Here is an 18,963-nt window from a genome sequence, read left to right as displayed (position 1 = left end):
GTTTGTATATATATTGTTGTGTGGATTTGTAAGTGGGAAGTGTTGGGGCACTTGGGGGGGGGGGGGGGGGAATGACAAAACTAACTTAGAAGCAACTTTTCAGCAAGAAATGGGAGCTTGTTTTAAGTCAGTAACACCTTAATGTTGATGAAAAAGGACTAGTTATAAGTGAAATAATCTGCCAATTGAACAAGAAATGTTCCTATATTATAAAATATAGCATGGGACACCTAATTAGTACTTGTTTTAAGTCAATAATTAAGGAATTGTTGACTTAAAACAAGCCCCTCTTTCCTGCCATGAGATTTGAGTACTTGAAGCAAAAAGGGCAGAAGTTGACTGCAAAAACACAAAATCCTATCAAGTATCTTTGGTCTAGATTTTAGTGCAAATATCTTAAGACAAAACTAACTTAGAAGTAACAATAGTGCATTACAATATGGGACGCTAAATGGTACTTCTTCATCAGTATTAAGAACTTATTGATTTAAAACAAGCTCCTACTTCCTGATTTCATAACATGAAGTGAAACTAGACTGCAAAAGCACAAAATGTTGCAAAGTATTTTTGGGTCTAGTTTCTGAAATAAATTAAAACTAATTTAGAAATAACTTTTCAGCTAAAATAAGTTGAAATATGGGAAACCAGCCACTTTTTAAAAATCAATATTAAAGTAGTTAATGACTCAAAACGAGCTCATGTTTCTTGCTGAAAAGTTGCCTGCAAGTTAGTTTTGTCTTATTTCAAGCGTATGGAGATATTTGCACTTGAAGCTAGGACCAGAAATACTTGGTAAGAGTTTTGTGGTTTTGCAGTGCTGGTTCCACCCTTTTCACCTCCCTGCTTCTCAAATCTCCTGGGTGCACGCACGGGGCCGTAATGACATCTGGCCGGCTTACCGCTCAGGTAACAAGAGCCTTTGTGCAGATGTTCAATTTGCACCCCGGCTCTGAGAACTCCCACGGACTGCACAGCTAAAGGGCAGAGGGGAAGGCATTATTAGCCAGAAATCTGAAGGAAACAGCAATTACCTCAGAATGGCGAGACAAAGATAGAGGTGATTACTTTATTGCACCTCACTCCAATGGATCCCGGCATAGTCACTCATATATATCAGCATCGCCTGTGGTCGGTAATTGCTGTCAGGAGTCGTGATGCTATGATGAGAAGTCGGCGCGGCTTGAGCTGCTTTGGCTCGACGGTGTGAGAACGCACTCGGGAGAGGCAAGGTCAGGGATCTGCGGTGCATCTAGAGGCAAGAAAAAGCTCTCATAAAAAGAGAAGCTTGGCAAGGCCACAGAGGAAACGTTCGGGCCAACGTTGGGGTGCATGTCAAGGGAGACAGGGGGCAGCTGGCGATACGTTGTACCCTTCACCCGGCCCCACGGTGTTACAAAAATCCCATCTCCTTTGCTGCCTCTGGCTCGACCCACCTGGCCTCCGTCTCCATCTGTTCCCCTCTAAATGTCAAGGGGATGCAACAGGAAAGAAATAAGGAGCTGGTGTGTTGGAGAGGAATGCCAGCCAGATTGATTACATAAATACAACACAGGAAATCAATAGCTGTTTCATTTAGGACATAAATGCTGCTTTATTGGATCCTTTTCTCTTTGTGCCGACCTTTTTGAACAGGATAAAGCTGCCGCTAGTTTGCAATTTATTCCATTGTGAACAAATTCAATGAAACGATCAAAATCGGCGGTTAATCTCATTATATTTACGCTGCCTGACTGCGACACACGTTCTCATATCAGTATCAGTCCTTCTAACGCCCAAGACATTTCACAAGACATGGGCATTATCGGGTTTAAACAGAGTTTCTGGAATGAGTGAGCGATGCTTTTATGTGAAACTATTTTCAGATAGGGATTAGCTGCCAGATTTTCCAGAACCAGGATGTGAGACCGACTCGAGTAAATTAGACTTCTCAGATTTCTATGTAAATCCCTTAAAATTCTGCATGCACCCTGAATGCGAAATCGTTCTTTTACAAGTCTTGATTAAACACCGAACAAATTACCACACGAGTCTCTGAAGGAAAAAGAATGAGCAGCTTTTCCTTCGCATCTCACAAACACGCATAGTGAAGGAGACGTTGCCTTACATCTGATGGTACCAGGATCACTGATTCGCAATCAGGCCAACTGGACTGAAATTACTGCTGCACTATAAAAGAATTACCAAAAAAAAAAAAAGTTCAGAGTAGGATAGATTGCTGCAAAGCTAATGGCTCAATGCAATCAACTCTCCACTGTCGCCACATGCTTGTTAAGCCATTTGAAATTGGTCGGATTTATTTTGAACTATATATCAGTGAATTATTTTACACTTGGACTTATTTAGGATGGATATAACTCACTTTGAATGAAATGAATTGACTATGTTTCTGCATAATGAATCTACATAGTGAATTGAAGTGGTATTTTTTTGTGAATTGGCGCTGTATAAATAGATTTGATTCGAATGACTTAAATAGATTTAACTAAAATATATAAGGTTGAGATAAGTAACTAACCTGCAACCTGGACAAAAACTCATTAAATTCAACCAGTTATATTCATTTTTATTGAATAAAGTTTGTCAGTTAAAATCTGCAACATTGTAGTCTAATATTTGCTAAATTAATGACATACGTGACTAGCTACAGTGTCTTGTAAAAGTTTTTCTTCTTTTTGAAGAAGAATTTTGTCATTTTAAAACCAAAGATCTCTATACGTTATGCGGGGATTTAATGCCATAGACAAAATAGCACGTAATTGTAAAGTGGAAAGAAAAATGACTAACAGCTTTGCACATCTAGATACCAAAATCTGAAGTCTTGCCAGATTCTCAATTGAACTTTGGTCTGGACTTTTACTAGGCCATCCAGACAAATAAATATGCTTTGATCTAAACCATTTGCTCCTAGCTCCGAGACTGTTAAACGCTGAAAGTGATGTTTTTCTCTCTCTTTTTTTATTTTTGAACTTCTACAAACAGAATAAATGCATAACAGATCACAGCAAAGACCACTAGCTGTGCATGTAATTCACTCCAAAGATCCAAATACTGTTATAAATGTTAAACAGGGCTGATTAAAGTTCCCCGAAAATCCCTAAAACTAAATACAATACAGTATTTTGGAAAGTATTCAAACCGTTTTTCACATTTTGTCAACTTATAGCCACAAACTTCAGTTTATAAACGAACACATTCTAGCAGATAATTGTATGGGAGGAAAATAATACGTGGTTTCCAAAAATACAAATTTGCAAAGTCTTCATCAATATTCAATCTTTCCAGTTGCAAGTCTTTGGGGATGTGAATCTACCAGTTTTACACATCAAGTCACAGGCATTTTGCTCATTCTTCTCTGCAAAACACCTCAAGCTCAGTCAAATTGGGTGAATAGAAACAATAAACATCAATTTTCAAGCCTTAAGATCTGCAGTTGAATTAGGTTTGGACTTTCACAAGGTGTTTAGGAACCTACACCGATCCGTCTTCCCAGCTTCCATGTTCCTGCTGAAGTGATGCTCCCAACATTGTGTTTCATCAGTGCAGTTTATATCCGACACCAGGTCACATTGAGGATGCTTTCCACAGAGTGAAGTGCATTGTTGGTTTTCCTGTCACACGTTACATTTTGCATTTACGTTAAAATGATCAACGTTGGCCTCATCTGACCTCGGTGTCTTCCTCCACATGTCTGCTGTGTCCTTTGTGTTGCTTGTGTCAAACTTAAAAACAAGATTTCTTTTAGGTCCCGCTCTTCTGATGGGATATTGTTTTATTGACTCTAACTGTGCTTTAAACTCTTCATGAGGTTTCTTAAAACCTGAGACCTTCACAGCTGGGGAACTTGTAAAGTTGGAGGACTTGTAAAGGCAATCGGTTGCACTCAAGCTACATTCACATGCATGCCATTTGTACCACTTGAGATTTATGTGGTTATGTTGGTCAGCCACATAAAGTCCTAATAAAACAAGTGCACAAACGTTACATGAAGGGGTATGAATACTTTTGCATGGGAATATATAACGTCTCCGTTCACATAGCCCATTCTTTTAGCCAGGATCTAACTAGAACAATAACATCCATCTTTTATTTATAACCTGTACTTCCAACAAGCTGTGCAGGAGCTCTGTGTAGTACACCTCTGCTCCACAACATCCTGCATGTTCCTCCTGATAGTTTTTTCCTGTGATGCAAGGAACTTTTTCTGCTGGTGTCAGACAGTACGCTGAGGTGCTGATATGTGCTCAGGATCTGGATGACAGAATCGAGGCAGCTCTGGGCCCCGCAGACGGAGAGAGCTGATGGGCAAACAAAGAGTTGTTGAGAAGCAGAGATTTACAACTCAAAGGAACAAACAGCTCAACAGAAACGGGCCAGAATTTGGCCGTCAAACTGCAGCAGAAATCACAGGTTCTGCTTTGCTGCGAAGGTGCGGGCCGGTTCTGCGCAGCATGTCAGGAAATCATTAACACCTCGCTGTTCCAGGGAGTTTTCAGTGGGTGAAAAGCAGCGATTTTCAGGCTCAGAAACACTCCTGAATGGAGAGTTTTCACCGCCGACGTGCGACTCTTGCATCAAGCGAGCAGACACCGGTTTGTAGACGATCTAGATTTTCTCTGGATTTAACATAATGATGGATAAATCCCTCCTGACTTTCTATCTCAGTAAGCCCACAAAGATCAGCCAGTCCATACATTCCCATATGTGCCTCTGGATTTAATAGATCCTCCCAGCAAAGCCTCTTCCTCCCACCAGAAATTACAGGGAAACAATAGAGGCTCTCTATCTCTTAGAAACATTTATTTGAGCACAATATATGTTAATTGACTACGCTCACGGAATACATTTTAAGGCTAATTTTTCATTACTCTAGCAGAAAGGGTCTCATAAGTCTCATTTGGAGGCTCCGACACTGGCTGCTTCCCTAAACCGGTCCAAATTAGGAATGCATTAGCGGCGCTTCTAGAAATTACGGCTATTGGGCAGATAAGATGGGACATAAAAACGCAATCCTCGCCGAGGCCCGGCCCTGACAGCTCTCAGAATATTTAACGCCTCGACACAGGCAATCAAATTCCTCCTCTCTTTTCATGTTTACCCTTCTGACAAGGCTACGGCAGCTTCAATCAGACCACGACTGATGTAACCCGACAAAAACACAAGAGTTATCTCCACCGAGGTGACAACGTGTCTTTATTCGAACACCCATCAAGTTTCATCATGATTCACAGCAATCAACAGGTAGAAAAAGAAAGGACGCATGTACAAAATTAGTAACGCAAGTTGTTTTTTTTTGTTGTTTTTTTCCCCTCAGAGTCAGGTCGAGGTCCAGGTGTGATCTTTTCCTGATCTGCCCCCCCCCCCCCCTTGAGAGAGAAAGAGAGCCTGGATGGTGACAAAGGGACCCGGCGTTTCCTCCGCTCCGGGGGATCGCCTCGACACCAGATGAAAGACACCGAAGGTACGCCGCCTATCCCAGCTAATCCAAGAGCAGAGTCAAATCAGAGAAATCCTCCAATCTGAATTCAATCCTTGGACACTTGTGCTGTTTGAGGGTTCGGATCAATGCCGGTAAGATAAAGAGGCCGCAGAGCATAACAGAGAAAGGGGAGAGCAGAGAAGAAGAAGAAGAAGGAGTGAGAGGGAGATGAGGGGCATGTGATAATGAAGCACTTCTGAAACCTGCACAATATTCTCACTGATCCCCACATGTGGCACCGAGAGATGAAAGCCAGAGGTTCGAGAGGGAGCGAGCGCTGGCATTTTTATTCCTCATCTAGAAACCTCCAAATGTCTGTGCATGCTTTACATTTTATTACTTTTGAGTTAAACATCTGCACTAATGTTCCAGACTTCAATTTCTAGATTCCCCACCCCCCAGCTGCTTTTATAGCATTCGACTACAAAACTTTGATCTGGTTGGGGATTATTACTACCAGAAAACTTAAAGCAACGCTGAGGTTTCTTTATTATTCAGCTCAGTGGGTAAAGAGCTGCTTCAACACTTCTGGCACTTGAGCAAAGTGATATCAGCTCCATTTGGAAATCTACAATCCTACATTAAATATACTTTATATCTTCCAGATGTTATTCTTGTAAAGTCGCACCATCTGTTGTAAAAAATAAATGGGTTTGCTTGGCAAAATTTAAGAACCAGCAGTTCTAAGAGTTCGTACTGTTAGAGGCCAATAAAGTAGAGAAACGATGGCCCTTTTTGCATCTTTAAATTAATTTATTTCCGGTCAGTGAGTTGGACAACAAGGGAAGATGTGATAAAGGAACTTACCTCAATATTTATGTAAAAAAAAAAAAAAAAAAAAAAAGCTTTTTTTTTTGGGACATTGACTTTTTAGCACTTAGTCAGTGGAAAAAAGGGAGTAAATCCAATATTTTTCCATATTCCTCCAGACCTTTCAGGACTCTACATCTTACCAGGCATGAGCTGGCTGAAGGTTTAAAAAGTTCTGGTTTCAAGTCTACAAGAACGTGCTATTATGCTTCTTAATAAACATTATTATAACTGATATCAATATGTCAGCTATTTTCTGTTTAAGCAATTAGGCCATGTTATATAATTTTGTTTTAATGTATAGCATTAATACTAACCTCACCATACAGCGAGTTTCACATATAGACTCAAACTCGTCAATAGTTTGCATTTTGATTCTGTTTTGTGACGTATTTTTAGAAGTAGTTTAGTTTCATCAGAGGGAAATGGCAGGAAACGAAAACCTGGCTGATGTTTGGAGGGATCAGACGCGACGCTTTGAGTTATCTGCAGCAGATGTAGATAAACGGAGACGCTGAAGTGCTTCTTTCAACAGCAGAGCGGATCGCAGCGAGACAGAGCAATTTCTACTTGTTTGGATGCGTGCTGCCGCTTCACAATACCAGGGATTACTCACTCTCCTCTCGGGATTACACAAGATGCATAAATCTCCTGCTAATATAAAATGTATCTAAGCTGGACAGACCCCATCCCAACACCAGGCTATGCATTCCCACACCCACCGGATCAAACCAGAATCTCTTTATGTTACAAACTAAGAAACAACTACAGAAGCACGTAATCTAATGGCCGATTTTGATCCAGAAAAGTCTGGATAATCAGTTGATTCCTTCATCTTTTGTAGAACAAATCCCAAAAACAAAATTAGTGAAAAAGGCTGGATAAGTACTATAACTGGTTCACCGTGTCCCCTCAAACCAATATTGGCTTCAAGCTGCTTCCGTTTTCGGTCGTTTCTCAGGAAGAAATCCCAACAAGCAGAAGCACAGTTCACCGAGGTGCTGTGATTGGTCACAGCAGAGCGAGACTTCTGTCCAATCACAGCTCTTCATGTCTCGTCCGACCAATGACGGTCAACTTGGAAAGCTGAGCGCTGAACTTTCCATCTCTTTGGGTCACTGGAATTAAGAAAGGAGAGTGGATTACTGCTGGAGTCTGTGCAGCATCACTTAACATTAGATTTATGTAGGTATAGATATGATTTCTGCTATAGCTGTGACTCCTACAGACTAAATATCAGATGTCAAAGCTATGATGAGGTTCAGAAGAGAAATGTTTTTGCAGAGAAAAATATGAGACATAAAAGTTTTAAAAATGAGACCAACATCAGGTCTGTGCTAATGTACAACCTTGATTTTTATCTTCTTATCCGTCTTATGGTTTTTTGCTTTATTTCTGCTGTTTAATATTTAGAAGTAGTTTTTGTCTAACAACTTGATCTTTTTTGCAAGAAATCTTAAATATTTTTTGAAGCCCTGACTTGTATCTGCTTTTTAATCTCCCATGATGCAACTGTCATCTTCCAAACATATTTATGACAAAAAATATAAGTACCAAAGCACTAACATATCATCATATATCAATATTTTGATTTATGGCTGTTTAGCTGAGCTTTTATATATATAAAAAATAAAATATAAAAAAGAAACAACTTAATTATTCTTCATACATTAAATAGTAGAAAGTATTTGTTGCCATAGAAACAACAACTGGAGCAGTTAATTTTATGACGTTTGGATGAGCAGACATTTTTGGACACTGCAACAAAATTGATTTGATGGGAACATTATTTCTTCGTACCTTTTCATAAGTAAAAATATATAAACATTTTCTAGATTCTATATTATTTTGTATTTATGAATACCAGTAATCTCAGGGAATCAAAGTCTTAATCTGAAGACAAACGGTACAATCATAAACAGTATGACAAAGAAAATATTCTACTACTACTACTTGACATAACCCAACACAAAGCGGTTAATAACACCATTGTAGCAATGATTTCAACACATTTTAACAATATTTATAACCATAACTGTAAAGCTCAGTAATAATGATTATTGTGATAAATTTTCAAACGCAAATTGTGATTAGATCATGGCTGCTTGAACAGATGTTTTGGAATAAAAAAAAAAGGTAATTTGTCTGGCAACTGGACAGGCTCTGTTATTTGTCTGAGCTCAGTGTGTTAAGGTTAGAATAACTTGTATAAATTAAGGTTCATTTTTGCTTTCTATAATTTATTAGTATATTTTTTGTTTTGTAGTTCTGTTGCTAAATGAACCAGTTAACTAGATTATTTCCACCTAGCTCTCAGGAAAAAAAAAGTCCTAACAAAAGAGCATTATAATTACAGCTGCCACTAGATGGAGAATGAAAACTCAGAGTGCAGCAATAAATGAATCACAGACAATTAAAGGCCAGCAAGGGATGCAAAATGTCTGGTTTTGGATAAATTATTCAGTGTTAGAATAGAGACGCATGCAGTTCTGATAAAAACCAGAAAATAAAAACATAAATATTTTAAAGCTGAAAAAAAAAAGAAAAGAAAATAATGAATGGTTTGTATAGGTTTAAAATAAGTCAATACTTTTAGCGCATCTTTGCATGTAGTTACTATTTTGTCCAACAGGTGTCTCTGTTTGGGTTACCGAAACCTGAACATCCCTTCGTGTGTTGCAGCAGGAGCACAAAAAGTGCTTTAGGGCTGTAGTAATTAAAAAGCCCCTTACATACTGTACTACACGCCGATAAGCAATCTATGCCTGGAATTCATCGCTCCCGCTGTTTCTCAGTGATGGGATTATCCTTAAGTCTGTCATCGGCGCTGAGTTCGGAGCCTGTAAGCCTCTGTACTTTAGCGTCTAATCTGCTGAAAATGACAGCTGAAGTAAATTGCCAGTCGGGGTGACTAGTCAAATCCTGCTAATCACAGGCTGGAACTGAAGCCCCAGTTGGGGATTTCGGCGGGAGCCGGAGAACAACAAATAATGCTACGGGGACGACTGTGAAAACCCACTCACAGCTGGAGCGCACGCTTCGCAGGGGAATCTGCAGGGAGCTTGCAACGTGATAATGGGAGGGCTGGGGGTGTGTGTGTGGAGGCAGAGAAAGAGACTGATGTGACAGGCAGAGGGAGTTGATTGAACACTTGGAGACACAATCAATTCCTCACCTGTTGATTCTCCTACGGTAAATTCGTCTGGCTTCAGAGGTACGTCACGCTGGCCTGTCACTGCCGTTTCTGACTGGAGACGCATCCGCAAACGACGAGGAGGAAACGGTGGAAAACAAAAACAAGAGATTAAAAAAAAAAAGAAAAAAAGAGAGAGATAACAGGCGGCGGCACAGAGAACAATGTCATTTGCACAGGAAGGAAGGAAAAACTAAAAAAAACAAAAAAACAAACAGAACAGAGGAAAGAACTCCGATTCAGCATCAAGGTCAAAGAGATGTGTTTGTGTATGCGATGTTGTTTCAGTCCCCTCACTCTGAAGTTATTTTCTCCGTTTGTCTTTTCCGTGCAGGGCACACAGCCAGAGCAGGAGGAGGAAACATGTTCTCTCTCTCTCTCTCTCTCTTTCTAATGACGCGAGTGTCAGGAATGTCCTTGCTGGGGGAAAGGAGGCGTGTCAAGGTGTGCCTCGCATCGCCTCGCAGACCACGACCGCATCAGATACGGCAGACCGCTGCGAAGTGACCGTCCGGACATTAACCTTCCACTGAAAACATTACGTGCAGAGATACAACTCCAAGTCGGACTCCAAAAACTAATAAAAGTTTGTCTTTTTGACTTGCGTGAAGTTGTAAAACGTTGGGAAGGCGCTGAGGCCATCGTTAGAGGATGAAAGCTGTGAACATGCAGAGGTGTGGAGCTCATAGTGGGTTTAATGGATGAGAGGAAGAGACATTTAGAAAACTAATTAAAATCAGGTGATTGTTGGCAGAGATTCTGGTAGTCAGATAAAAACAGGAGATTAATCCAAAAATTCCCCCGTAATTTAGACACAATTTTTTAAAAATACTACTAATAACTTAATAGTGTGAAAATGGTATGTTAGCATCCAAAACCTCTATTCTGACTAAAAAATATTAACCAAATGTAGCAGAAGAACTGATGTTAATTTCCCTTCATTCTTTCCCTTCTTTAAGAAGTTTCTTATTGGAGACTTTGGAGGACTTCCAAGCAGATAAGTCCCAACCCTTTCCTGAACTTTTCCAGATTTTTGGAAGATTTATGACAGCGTTTGTCATCTAATCCAGAACCAGGTTAAGAACCACAGGTACAGTGGAAAATCCTGATCTTAGAAGCTTCAGAGGCCAGTGAAATGTTTTTTAAAAGAATTTATCTGCATATTCTCAGTCGGTCTGGGTCCTTAATCCAGAAATAAAGTTATGATGTGGAAATTTAAAAAAGAACAGATGCCATAAAAGTTTTTTTTTTTTTTTTTAAGAAATCTCAGTTCTTTCAACTATGTAACTATATAAGAAATAATAACAGACATTTATCCAGAGCTGGAACATGATAAAAGGATTTTCCATACAGATTGAGATGAGGTGGATGAATATTGTGACTCAGACGTACAATAAATCCCTTCACTAACGCCACACGTTAGATGATTTCATGCTGATCTAGGAAAGTCATGGTTTTGTTGACAAATTCTGCCATTAAATGTCTATTTTGTCACAGAAAACAAGATCAAAGCATCAATGGTGACATCTCTTCCCCTACCCCCCACCTGATACCAAAATGTGTTGCTTAGAAGAAGAAATATGAAGCTGCAGAACATGAAAGTAGCCTTGAGTTTGACATGCGTGTGGCTGGCTGAAATGTTCATTATTTGCCGGCTGTGCAAAAAGATGTTCAGCAGGAATTCGCCTTGATTTTCTGACATTTGTGCAGATAACCGAGTAATGAAAAGCTTTTATCTCTCTACTGACAGCGTGTATGAGGCAGAATGGAAACATCAAGCAGCAATTCTTTAATGCTGTTCGTTAGTTTGCCTCGGCTTGAGAGGGTTTGTGGCAGCAGGTTGTCAAGAAATAAGATTTTTATCTCTAAAGGACGCAGAGTTAAAGGCAAACATAGGTCAATCCTATAAAATCATGCAAGACGGGATTTTTATGCCCCAATTTCATGTGGCTTAATGCCACTATTGATTCTTGATCAATTATCGTTTGGCTCTCATCAGTATTCAGCTGGTGAGGTGGCCATCGCTCCTTGGGGGTCAAGATCAGCTGACAACATCGGTTCATTAAAAACAAAGCCACAAAAGCAAAAAAAAAAAAAAAGAAGCAGAAATTAACAGCCTGGTTTCATACTTACAAAAGCGTTGGCATATTCAATTTTGGTTCCTTTCAGCTCAGCTTTGAACTGGGTGAAAAACAGGTATGATTTTCCCTGAGGCCTGAAAGAAATTAAAGACAGAAATGTTTAAACAATAATGATCCCAACACAGAGTCTCTTCAGTGTGCACTGCTCCGTGACAGATGCCTTTCTTTTACTTTCAGTCACACTCTAATGTGTCAGATAAAACATCATTTTATATCAAAGATAACAAAAATACAGTCAAACAGCAGTTAACCGATTTAACATAGTTACTCTTATTTGACTGTGGCCCTCCGTTCTTCACAGAAATGTTTTATTCTAAACACATTGGTCATGTACAGCATCTCAATGCTTTGACCAGGCCACTCCAGTACCTTCATTTTGTTTTGAGTCGTTCAGATGAGACTTGCTGCATTACACCAGTTTTTTGTTTTTTTTCCATTGCCAATTTGACATTTGTCACACTGTACAGCCTTTCTGTTTTCAAGATTTTTTTCATAGCAATATACGACGAGCAGCATGTCGATGAAAATGTCTGAAGATTTCAAGTTTTTCACTAGAAAATCACTTTCCATCTGCAATGTCAAACTGAATGTCGGCCACTGATGCAGCGAAGCAGCTCTAGACTTTCACATGACTGCCAGTTTCTGACACTCTGGATCTCTTTTACAACAAATCTAAAGGAATCCAATCCTTCTGTTTGACATTTGTTTTTTCTTATTCTTGAATTGTCATTTTAACTAAGGCGACCTCCAGGACTTCAGATGTTCTGGGTTCCTTTGTGACCTCTGGGATGGGTCGTCAATGCACTCTAGGAGAAATTTTTGGAAGATTGGTCAATCTTGGTAAAATTCCCCACAGCTGCAACTTTTCTCCATTTGTGAATAATGGCTCCGACTGTGGCTCTGAAACCCTTTCAGATACAGATGTTACAGACTTTCTGTTTCTCATCTATTCTTGAAGTTACTTAGGCGATGATGAGTTGTTTTCACATGATCTTTCGGTATACTTCATGTTGTCAGACGGGTTATACGCAAGCGATTTTCTCCCATGTTTCCGAAATGAAACAAATAATGAAAAATTGCCGGGTATTGCTTGACCACAGTTGCTGCTGCAGAGAGTTGCACAACCAGTTATTAGGTTTAGGGGTCAATAACATTTTCACACAGAGTCATGCCAACCTGACCCTACGTGAAGGTAAATGCAAACTGGGTTTTTTCCTCTTAATAAATCATTAATAACAACGACTTAAAGCTTTTCTACAAATCCAGGTTATCTTTGTGTGATATTAAAACTTTTCTCATCATCTTACCCATTTAAATCTAACAAAAAGACATTGTTAGAGGTTTTAGTTGATTGTTTTTTTTTTTTCTGCAACTGTCACAACTGACTAAAAAAATAAATAAATCAATGAGGTGACTCAGAGGAGCCGCAGATGGGACACGTTTGCGATGATGAGGACGGGGTCGGCCAAGTGAAGAGGAGGAACAACCACAGACAGTTTGGTTCGGTGAGTGGGCAGGTATTACTCATGTTGAGAGGAGGACACACATCTGTTCACACAGTCACATTATGGGAATGAATCTTCCTTATCAGGACGGACCTAAAGGATTCGTTTCAGGGGAAGACATGTTTTGAATGCAAATCGATTAAGTGTCGGCAAGTTGTGCCCGTCTCACCTCCACACGGAGCAGGAAAACAGCTGGTCGTCTTCGCTCAGGCCCACACTCATCAGCCATTGCTGTTTTAGAGCAGAGCAATATTTCACTGTCGTGCCAGCTGGGATTAATAGTAAATAAAACTTTAGGGTCCGAGTGATTAAGACAACACATACCTCATTAGTTCCTCCTTGTGAAGCATAGGTGAAGATGCACTCATACTTGCTCTGAAACAAGACAGTAAAAGATTTAATGCCAATTAGTACAAAGTCTGAACAACTTAATTTAATAATACATTTATTGATTTATTTACTGATTTATTTATATTTAGCAACAAATTAATTTATTAACTGACTGAGAACATAAAAAAGTAATTCAAACAAGATTACTATTAAATGAAAGTCGTGTTTAAAAAGAGTAAGAGAGTCTCTGACATTATTTTCTGTCACTCAAACAGTTCATACTTTGTTTTTTTTTAAATAGATAACCTAAATAAATGGGAAGCATTTATAATTTTATCACAGGGAAACAAAATGCCCAAAGTGCTATTTTTAGCATTTCGTGTCCAAGTTCATTGTTACATGAAGAAACACCAGGGGCTCGTTCTATGAGTTTAGAAAGTTTTCTCCTTCCGAATTATTTATAAGTCCTCCAAGGCTGAGAAATCTGAATACATTTCTTAAAATACTCTTAGAAAGCCTGAAGAGCTTTTCTGATGAAGATCACTTTAGGATTACACGGAAACCTGAAAAGGAACGAGGAAAGGAATCTTTTAAAATACCGGTTCTTGAAATGTCTGCAATAAGAATCACCCCATCAAACGTTTCACTGGAAATTCATTGGAAAAGCACACAAACAAAGTAAGAAATAAAATTTCATTCGTGTCAATTATGCTGTAACTGCCATGATGAGGCTTTTTCCAAACATGAGGAAATACCTTCTAATAATCAACATGATATTCCATGGAACACTCTTTAATGCTTGTACATCAAACATTCAAAAGTTTTAGGCTTATTTTCATGAAAATCTGTTCAGCGCCATTAAAATAAATAAATAAAAACATAATAAAAAAAAGTCTCATCCAATCAATGAAGCCCTTGTGGCAGATGAGCTTAGACGTGTCAGCGTTTCACTGGCTGTGTGGTCATCACTCCGCGACTACAATTTACCGATGGAATGTAGTTTTCCGCTTTCACCGTTAAAAATGCCAAACTTGACATATTCATCGTGAATATTTTAAAGATAAAAATGGGTTATGTTATTTTTTATCTTTTACAGTTCTAACTCGATAACAATGTCAATGAACTACACAGACCTACATAATGAATTTGACTTCCTGGAAAGGAACGCTCGGGTTAAAAATATTGGCAGGTTTTCGTTTCCAAGGCAACTCAATTTAAATGAGCAGTCGGTGGCTTCAGAAAACAAGAAAAGCAACTTACGACTTTCTCAGAGAAAGTGTGCACAACTCCTCCCGGCTTGACGTTGAACTCCACTACCTTTGTCTGCTCGGCCGAGACACACAGGGACATTGAAATCCCCAGAAGCAGAAGAGACATTTTACCGAAGAGCTGCATTTTCTTCCTCGGTCTTCTTTGATGTATGGTGTTACACTCCGACCAGTCAATCCGAATAAGAAGATGTCCCGTCGACTGTTAATGACGTCAGAGCCTTCGTCACGCTGCGAACCACTGCCAGCAACAGCAATTACCTGAAGGGAAACGCTAAAAAAATATATTTAAAAACAAGTAAAAACAATAATAATAATAAAAAAAGCACTTAGTTTAAATTTGATTTCACATGGTTTGGAACTCCTTTCCATAAGAAATGGACACACTCACTGTGGCCTGTTTATCACCACACGGTGACGCTCTTTTTCAACTAATACAACGTCCATGTTAATAGTCAGTCATCTGTGTTAAAAGTTGAAATATATGCATGTTATATTTTATCATACTTATTAGGTTATCTATGTTTACTGGCAACGTATTATTATTATTATTATTATTATTATTATTATTATTATTATTATTATTATTATTATTGCATTTAGGTAATGTTAAGGTATGTTATTAATTAATATTCAGTTTATTTTCATTTTACAAATATTTACATAAATAATTTTACTTTTTTCTTCAATATTTTTAGATGGATTTTTGTGGTTTGCTTTTCTTTTTGTTGTTGCCTTTGTTATTGCTAAGATTTATTTTAAATATATGTATTTTTTATTTCTCTAAACATTTTTCTATGTCATTCAAAAAGTATTCATATGATTTAGGTGTATTTTACAATTATTTTCAAAATATACAATAGAACAGAATAGAATAGAAAAGCAGCAAAATGACAGGCAAAGTGGAAACATGCATAGAGGTATACATATAAAAAGAAAAAATAATCTACAGAAATGGCAAATTTACAGCATAAAAATACAGTACAGATTCAAAGAAATGTGCAACTGAGTAGGACATAATTATTCCTTTATTCTAGGAATGTGTTGATGCAGACTCCTTCATTATTATACCTTTAGACTTTCTGCCTCTAAATATCATTTTATTTTATTGATAATAATATATCTATTTCCATTTAATTTTTATATTAATCTGTATTTGAGTTTATTTTTTCCATTTATGTCTGTAACCATTTCTTTCCAGGGTATACTCAATTATAAATGCCTTTTCCTCACAAATTGGTGACAGACAAGCGCTTAAAGCCAAAAACATGCAACATGTCACACATGCAATAACTGACGTGATTTTGTCTCACAGGAGACGGTTTTCCTGAGGTCTTCTTCTGCATGGCTCCTCTTATGTGGGCTTTATGTCTCTGGAGCCATTAAACATCCACAGGTGAACATGTTTCCTTCGAGAGGAGACATCCTAACGTTGTCTGGCACTCACATGCAAAGTCCACAAAACATTGTAAGCATTTGGACCAAATATTTAAACACAAAACAACCAGAGAATTTCAGCTTGTCAACCTTTTCACCCAAATCTGCCTTCTGTGCACTCTGCCTGACATCTCCTCCTCCTCCTCAGCCGGAGAACTTTTCTGCCAAGTTAAACTAGTCGGCCCAAGAAATTTTAAAAACAGGATGCATTCACTCAGCTAAGTACTTTGATATTTATACAGCAACTCAAAACAGCCATCTTCAGACAGGGAAAGCTCCTGTTAGATGCAATGATGTGCGACTGGTCAAACTCACATACGGCACTACTTGTTCTTCCGGGCAAATATTGTCTGCTCTACATCAGACACAAGACTGTGTCAGACGAGAGAAAATGATTTCCTCATTTAATTTCCCCTCTACTTGCACACATAGCTTTCACTCCTTGGTGCCAACAAACAATTCCCTGGAAGGTAAACACGGGCCACAGACAGAGAAACAGAACGTCAGCATCAAGAAGGCGCCAAATTATTTCACTAATGATGCGAACTCAGTGCTTCAGACTCGGCACACAGTGGGCAGCACTAAAGCCCAACACATTTCTGTGCCTCAGTGGCATGTTAAGTTTGTATTTTAGATAGTTTTAATCAGCTGCATCTGAACCGATGACGTTTAGAGAGTTCGTGTTATGGACACTGCAGGTTTTTCATCATGTGATCACTTCCCTCTTTTTTTTAAATCTCAATTCATTGAATTTTGTTTAATCCAGTTTTTATTTATACTTTAATGTCTTCTGGTACTTTTCACTTTTTCAGAGTCTTGCAAAAGCATTTGCACTGTTCTGACTTTTTCATGTTTTGTCACATTACAAACTCTAATTTATCTAAGTGGGATTTCATGTGATGAACAAATACAAAGTAGAGCATAAGAAGTGGAAGAAAAAGCTTTAAACTTCCAAGCTCACCAAAGTTGTAAATAGAAACCACCTGTTTGTAATTTATCCTCAGTATAAGTCCAGATGTTCTGCTTCATCTCTGTACAAACACCATCATGCAGACCAGGAAGCACCGCAGACATGTAAGGAAGGACGTTTTTGATCATTTTAAAGCAGTGTGAAGTTACTGAGGAGCAACCTGAGAGAGACCTGGAACAACAATGAACAAATCTTTTGGCTGGATAACTTTAGTCATGCACTCCATTAATCTGGTCTTTAAGGAAGAGTGGCAAAAAGAAAGTCAGAAGGTCTCTTTGCATCTCTTGGTCATTTAAGAGATATTAGGTACTCCCTTCAATAAAGATTTATGACAGATTATGAATATGAATATTACAAATAGGGGGAGAGAGGGTGAGAAGTGTTAAGGGGGTATGTTTATATGTTAATGAATTTCACACCTCTCATCACAGTGGGTGGTAACTATTGATGTCGTGAGATAGAGCAGATGTTAATGACTTATTGTAATTCTTTAGCACTGCCCTGTACTGTTCTTGTTGAGTCTGAAAGACACCCCCCTACTGTTCTTTTGCGGGATAGACAATCTGCTTCCTCTCCCCCCATTCTATGTACGTGGTCTAAAAGATGGCTGTCCTAGTGGTCTGAACGACTCGCTACCTTAGCTCCGATTGTTTGTACTCAGCCAGAAAGACACCTATCTCTTGCTCTTGAGTGGTCTACCCAATCTGCGTCCTCTCCCCCTGCCCGCACCCTTAGAGCATGGTTGTGTAGTGGGTATGTTTCGTTTTTTTTAAGGTAAATTGCACCAATAGCAAACTTAGTCAATGTTTTTATAAGTTGGGCTAGTTGTCAGAAGATGTAAGTAAGTCTCCATGAGAGGGGGTATTTAAGAAAAAAAAAATACAGTTTCACTGATTGAAATGTAGTTGATATGTCGCATATATATGAATTTGTGCAACAAACATCAAAAGAAAAAGAAAACAACTAAAACCTGAATGGCCATTCAATTTACACAGGCCATCATTCAATAAATCTATAAAACTCCAAGTGCACACATCAAAAAATCCAATCTAAATAAATAATACTAATTACATTACATATTTTAATACATACTGCCAGTACAACCTGTAAGAACTAACTCTGCTTTTGTATTTTAGGTTACATCTAAAGTTAGACTTTTATGTTTGATTCTTAAGTTGAAAGTTAAATCTAAAATTACAATTTAAAATAAATCCCTAGATAAGATTGAAGTAACTCTGCAAAAGAAACCCTGTCTATCTGTCTTTCTGACAAACAATCAGAGCTAAGGTAGCAACTCGTTTTACATCAGAGCAGGAGATGGCTGTCTTTCTGGCTAAGTACAAACAATCGGATCTAAAGTGGCCAGTCGTTCAGACCACTAGAACAGCCATCTTTTAGACCAAGTACAAAGAATGGGGGGAGAGGAAGCAAATTGTTTATCCCGCGAAAAAACAGTAGGTGTCTTTCAGGTGTCTTTTAAATTATCTGACTAATGGCACCAAGAGGATAAATCAAATCCTTGGCTGGTATTTTAGTTTTTCTGTTGGTGCTACACACAACTTTTTGCCATGAAACTGCCAGTCAGCTGTGAATATCCACCTTAGCTATCTCAAATATCAAATGAAGAATTGGTCTCTTGTGAAGAGCAAGCTTACAAGGCGCATTAGAAATAAACTTTCCTTAATTCAGGTCCTCTTTTTGGTCTGTTTAAAAAACAAACTGGCATCTCTTTAGCATCCCTGCAGTCTGCCCTGTTGGCTCGGACATGCCGACCGACAGTCTCAGGCAGTAGGTCCTCTGGGCGCAGCCGTGCAGACGGGCAGCCCACGATAA

General features: G+C 38.7%; 2 protein-coding genes across 3 annotated transcripts in view; one reads left to right on the top strand and one right to left on the bottom strand.

Moving 5' to 3' along the window:
• The window catches only part of LOC106950661 (actin cytoskeleton-regulatory complex protein PAN1), a 24,390-nt gene extending 13,007 nt beyond the window's left edge, over positions 1–11,383 (top strand). The window contains exons 3-4 of one of the 2 annotated variants that reach the window (XM_015037672.1): positions 5,312–5,458; positions 9,814–11,383. The gene's annotated coding sequence lies outside the window, so the exon portion shown is untranslated. Of the gene's footprint in view, positions 1–5,311; positions 6,442–9,813 lie in introns of those variants that run through there. The other variant, XM_015037671.1, reaches the window with a different exon arrangement.
• mydgf (myeloid-derived growth factor) lies at positions 5,168–14,947 on the bottom strand. The gene is made up of 6 exons (XM_015037673.1): positions 14,716–14,947; positions 13,450–13,500; positions 13,295–13,356; positions 11,613–11,694; positions 9,462–9,534; positions 5,168–7,404 (listed from the first exon to the last, which is right to left on the bottom strand). Exons 1-6 carry the CDS (start codon positions 14,848–14,850, stop codon positions 7,325–7,327), a joined length of 483 nt encoding a protein of 160 aa, XP_014893159.1. The 5' UTR covers positions 14,851–14,947; the 3' UTR covers positions 5,168–7,324.
• Positions 14,948–18,963: the final 4,016 nt, after the last annotated feature.

Source organism: Poecilia latipinna, unplaced genomic scaffold (genome assembly GCF_001443285.1).
Source record: "Poecilia latipinna isolate Pla-1442-1.1 unplaced genomic scaffold, P_latipinna-1.0 Scaffold415, whole genome shotgun sequence".
Classification (NCBI taxonomy): domain Eukaryota; kingdom Metazoa; phylum Chordata; class Actinopteri; order Cyprinodontiformes; family Poeciliidae; genus Poecilia; species Poecilia latipinna.
This window is presented reverse-complemented; position numbering and strand designations above follow the sequence as displayed.

Excerpts from the sequence above, each read along its gene's own strand:
- mydgf (XM_015037673.1), bottom strand. The coding sequence starts at position 14,850 with ATGCAGCTCTTCGGTAAAATGTCTCTTCTGCTTCTGGGGATTTCAATG. Across the intron at positions 13,357-13,449 it reads CACAAGGAGGAACTAATGAG|CAATGGCTGATGAGTGTGGG; the intron begins GTATGTGTTGTC and ends GCTCTAAAACAG. Across the intron at positions 9,535-11,612 it reads TTGAATATGCCAACGCTTTT|TCAGAAACGGCAGTGACAGG; the intron begins GTAAGTATGAAA and ends ATGCGTCTCCAG.